The sequence below is a fragment of the Blastomyces dermatitidis genome, assembly GCF_000003525.1.
Source record: "Blastomyces dermatitidis ER-3 genomic scaffold supercont1.10, whole genome shotgun sequence".
Classification (NCBI taxonomy): Eukaryota; Fungi; Ascomycota; class Eurotiomycetes; order Onygenales; family Ajellomycetaceae; genus Blastomyces; species Blastomyces dermatitidis.
Window position 1 is genome coordinate 2,214,965 of NW_025544783.1, and position 5,645 is coordinate 2,220,609.

Here is a 5,645-nt window from a genome sequence, read left to right on the forward strand (position 1 = left end):
GTTTTGCCTGATTTTCAGTTGCAATCAATGTATGCAAGTTCTGTTTCAAAGTTAGTATTATAGTTCTATGAAATATGAAGTATTATCAAAGATCATTACTTACTAGAGAATTGTATTTCACTGTCTTCATATCTCAAACATCTGCTTATTCAAATCTCTGATAGTTAACATTGTAGTAGTCTCAGACTAATTTGATATATGAGTCTCATTTCTTCTCTGTTCAATCTTGAGAAGTGTAGATATTAACTAAATAGAAGAGATCTAGTAGAGCTACTATAGCATAGTACTCTGCAAAAGATTGTTCAGTTTTGCTGTAGTAATATACCAGTTTATCCCTTGCAGCAATAATAGCCTGCACTATAGTATTATCTCAGACTGAATTTCTTTTTGAGTGATTCAACTGCTTCTCAAGATGAGTAAATAAACTGTTATACACTCATCAGACTGACTGCAGTATTGATGTATAAGTGATTGAGACTGTCTTTATTGTCTTATAAAACTGAAACAGTAAATTAATCATATATTTTAACTGAGTTCACTTCATATCAGAAAGTTTCAATATCTGAATCTTTTCTCAATCAGAGTGTTGCACTCAATGATCAATTATCTGACACAATCAAAGAGTCTGAACAGTTATCTTATATATTGAACTTCATCATATTCTAACATTCTGTATCATATTCAGTGATGTAACTGATTTGTTTATTTATTGAATATCATGAAATTATTGTTATTATTTAGAGAAGATACAAATCACATTAGCAATGTTTCAAATCTGTGATATTTAAATTATTAGTCAATCTATTCAAAATTAACAGTAGCATTATCAAAAAGTGTTATTAAAAAGCAATATTAAAAAGTGTTGTCAAAAAACATTATCTTTTGTAAAGTAGATGCAAAAGTTACTTGAGTAATCACTTTCATCTCATTCTTATCTCAAGAATCAGTCATCTCATTATTCTTCATCTCAATGTTAAGATTCTTTATCAGTGTTTGCATCACAAGTTAAATCACATAAGCAATACAGAGAATATGACCTTGTTTATCATTTCAGAAATACAAAGTCAATTTTTGCTTCAAGCTCTTCATCATAGTGTAGTTATTCACAGCATTGTCAGTTGTAATTACAAGAAGACTGAGACTAATATCTTAATAGTCATTTTTAATCACAGTCATTAATATCTCTATTATATAATCCCCAGTATAACTACTGATCAATGATTCAAATTCAATTAATGTCTCTTAATAAGTTCAGTTCTCATCAATGTAATAACATGTAACTCTTATAAATGTAAGATTGTTTATACTAGTTTATACATTCACTGTGAGAGATACTCTTCAATGATTCTTCAACTCTGATTCTAGATATTGTATATTGACTTTGTAGTGTGTCTCAAGGTTGAACTGAAGACAGAATCAATATGAAATATGAAGATTTGAATTAAGCATTTGAAGAAGTGTTCAGAATTCAGAATTTTCAATTGATCAAAGAGAAAGATTCAGAGATATACACATATAAAGTAATTATTCACAGAAGTTATCAGATGAGAGTTGTGAAATCAGAGTACTGATACATGATTATTTTCACATAATTTTCTTCAAATTAGAAAGTTAGTATTATTAAAAATCATTATCTGATAGAGTAACTTACCAGCTCAGTAGTAATTTTCTGATTATTTTTCTTTTATTATCTGCATTCTGATAACTTCAGATATCAGGAAATTTCTTCAGAGTTATGATCAGTTTATAATGAATGTTTCTGAATGAAGTTGCAGTGATTGCAGTAGAGAGATGACTCTTCAGTAATCTACAATACAATCTGTTGATAATTATTTCATAGATTATCTCAGTATTTGTGTTGAGTTTTTCATAAATTTTGTGATCTGAAATCAGATGTGAAGAATAAAGTGATCATCTATTATGATTAAAAGAGAGCATTCTGTGTTGAATTGTAAATAACATAGACTTTGTGATTCACAGTGATTTCTTAAAGAGTTTATAAATCTTCAATAGAAGTAAAAGAAGTGAAAGAAGTGAATTCAAAAGATATGATAATAATTTAAGAAAGATGATAATTTATTTTCAATAACTGATCACTGATGTGTGTAAGAAGAATTAATATAAGAGAAAATAATCTTATTTCTTAGCTTAGTTATAATTTTAGTACTAACTCAGATTGAATATCATTGATGTATAAAAGTAAACAAATAATCTTGATTAATCTCTGTCATATTTCTTGAAATATATTAATATTGTAAAAGAGAGTATTATCAAATTACATTATCAGATGATATTATTAAAAATATATTAATATTATGAATATCAATATTGAAAAAATGTTGATACTTATACATTATAGTGATTTGTGAATCATGATAGTTAAATATATATATATATATATATCATTCCTGACTTGATTACAACTTGTACAATAATTTTTGAAAACTCAAAATCAATTTTAATTATTAATAATTAAAAACTTAAACTTATAACTAACTAATATAAAAAGAAAAAAATCTACTTCTTCTCTTTCTCATTCTTCTTATCATTCTTCACAATTCACTTCTCATTCTTCTTCTTCTTCTTCTTCTTCTTCTTCTCCTTCTTCTCATCTGAGGTGATAATCATCTCAAAATCTCTCTTCACTGCCTTTTCAGAGAAGGGTTCTCACTGCTTCTTCTCAGTCAGGTCAATCTGTGTCTCAAAATCCTGCATTTTCTGATCTGCTGTCTCAGGTTTCACCTCAGCAGTAAGTAGATTAACATGCTCAGAGAGCAGAGCTGTCTTCTCAATGTTCTGAATCATGAAGTGTATTTGAGATCTGAACAAGGCCTTAATTCTCTTCTTCTCTGTCAGCTTCTGCTAATCAATTAGAGAACAGAAGTGTTATTAAAAATTGTTATCTCTTAATAAATAAAAAACTTACTAGTTTTGACTTCTTTATCTCTCACTTTAATATCTTCTCAATCTTCTTCTGCTGTTACTTATTTACAGTAACACTCTTCTTCTCTCTCTCTCTCTTCATCTTGAACTCAAATCATTCTCAGAACTTCTTCTGATTTCATCACTGCTGTATGAGACTCTTCACTATCTTCTTCTTCAATCTCTCACAGGCAGCACTATTCATATTATTTCTATACTTAGTTCAGTCTAAATCTATCAGAAGTATTACTTAAAATCATTATCATTCTACTCTCTTACAGAGTCTCTTCAAGGCATTATAATATGCCTTACAATCAGTCTTCTCTTACTTAAACATCTTCTTCTTCTCTCTCTTCAATCTGTGATGATGCTCACGCGCCTTGATGATTCACAGAACCGCAGAATATTTAAAGAGAGATGACATGATTGATTTCAGTAAGTGTTGAAGAGAGATGAAGACAGAAGAGACAGTCAGAAATAATATAATGATGATGATGATGATAATGATGATGATAATGATAATGATAGTAATAATAGTAATAATGTTAATAATGATAATGATAGTAATGATAATGATGATGATGATAATGATGATGATGATAATGATAATGAAAGAAGAAGTGCATTGAAATATATTACTGACTTATCAAATATAAAGAGACAAAGAAAATATTAACAGCTTTCAGAGATATATAGAAATAGCTACAGTGTTATATAGTAACATCATCTTTATTCAATACATACAGTGTTGATATTCTTTATATACAGTTATTATATAATCTCTATCAGAGATACATGCAGAAAACAGATCTTTGTTACTAGAGAGAATGATTGCAGTAATTCTCTGTTTTCATATTATAAAGATAAGTTATTCTCATTTCTTTCTTCTCTCTTTTCTCTTCTTCTTCAACTCATCACTAAATCTAAGCTGATATGAAAACTATTAAAACACTTCTAGAAACTCTCAAATTAAAGAGTATAGACTAATCAAATTTTAAATGCAGAAGAATCAAATTATATTCAATATTACTAATTATTCATTCTCTTCTAATAAAACCACAGTTGAGTCTTTCTCCCCCTCTTCTCAAATAAAACATGGCCTGTGAAAAGTGAGTACCATGTCAGACTATAATGATCAACATGATCTCAGCACACAGAGCTGTATACACACAGTATGTACTGAACTGAGAGACTGCATGAGTTGCAAATCAGTGCCAGTATTTCAGAGAGAGCTGTGTAGTGTGAGAAAGCTGCAACTCTCAGTCACATGTACAGAGAGTGAATTATCACAGTAAGTACATGTGCATTGCATGAAAGTAACACTTTTTAGTAACACTCAGTCTCTGATATTATGAAAATAGAGTCTCTTCATGAGATCTGTTTTTATCAGAAGTCAGAGAATCTTATATTTCTTAAGATCATCTTCATCTGCCTTGTCTGTGAAATCAATGAGAGAAATCATTGATTCCAGCATTCTGCTCTTGATATCATTCAAGTGACAGCAGAGTTTCACCCTGACCACACTTTTTAAGTGTATATTTTCTAAATATTTCACATTTATACAGATATATACTGGATTATTTTATTAGATGATATTAAAGATAATAAACTCATCACAGCTGTGTTACTCTCACTGTGAAGAGATATACAGTTGATTGATGAATATTTGTAAAGACTCTGAAGAGGAAGTATTTTTAAAGATACTGTGACTCTGTAATCTTGATTTTTTATTTTATTTTTCTTTTTTCTTTTTCTTTTCTTTTTTTTTTCTTTCTCTTTTTTTTTTATTTATTCTGATTTTTTCTTGTTTTTATTTTGTTTTTTGTTTTTTGTTTTTTTTTTATATTTTTATATTTTTTTTCATAATTAAAATTATATGAATTATGATCTGTGTTTAGAAAAGTAATAATATTTAATAACACTTTCTGTTGAATTTTCAACAAATAAGCACTATGTTATGATATTATGTAAGTGAGAAGTGATTTCATAATCTCATTTAATGTCATTCTCAATAATGAGATCAGAATGAAAATGTGACTAAGAATTTAAATATATTCTTTATTCAGAACTAGATTTTTATTTGAAAAGTGAATCTGAGATCTTTAATATTTGAAATAATGTGATTTGAAATCAATATAATGAATACAAATTATAATCAGAAGTAATGCTTTTAGACAATATAATAACTGTAAAGTTTGATTCTGGTCTCAGACACAGTCACACAGTCAGTCTACTTATGAGTGATTAGTAAGTTCTCTGAAACTTCTTTTACAGAGATTATTCATAGTTCAGATAACTGCTTCTGAGTGTCTGCAGTAGAGTTCACAGAGATTGAAGCACATGAGTTTCTAGTTCTTTCAGTCATAACAGATGATTGCTGACTGACTGAGCTTGAAATGTAAGAATAAGTACTCACAGGTGATTATTCAGGTGTTTACAGCTTGATGTGATATGTACTGTTAACTACTAGAAGTATTCACAGTAGAAAGATAAAATGTAGAGATTAAATGTATAATAGTATTCAAGCTGAGTTATGAATAGTATTCATGAACTTCAGTCTATATAGTTGTGTGTAGTCAAGAGCCGCTAGCTCTATTGATTACATGAGAGATAGAAATAGAGGTAAAGAATTCATGAGAAGCGGGATTTCTTACAGATTCATTTTTATCAGAAGTTAAGAGATTTTATATTTTATAAAATTATCTTTATATATTTTATCTATG

General features: G+C 28.4%; 1 protein-coding gene across 1 annotated transcript; it reads right to left on the reverse strand.

The window, feature by feature from the left end:
• Positions 1 to 2,667: 2,667 nt before the first annotated feature.
• On the reverse strand, positions 2,668 to 3,025 carry BDCG_17740 (uncharacterized protein; the record flags this gene model as incomplete). Its single annotated transcript, XM_045426813.1, has 2 exons — positions 2,668 to 2,859; positions 2,993 to 3,025. 2 exons carry the CDS (start codon positions 3,023 to 3,025, stop codon positions 2,668 to 2,670), a joined length of 225 nt encoding a protein of 74 aa, XP_045282436.1.
• Positions 3,026 to 5,645: the final 2,620 nt, after the last annotated feature.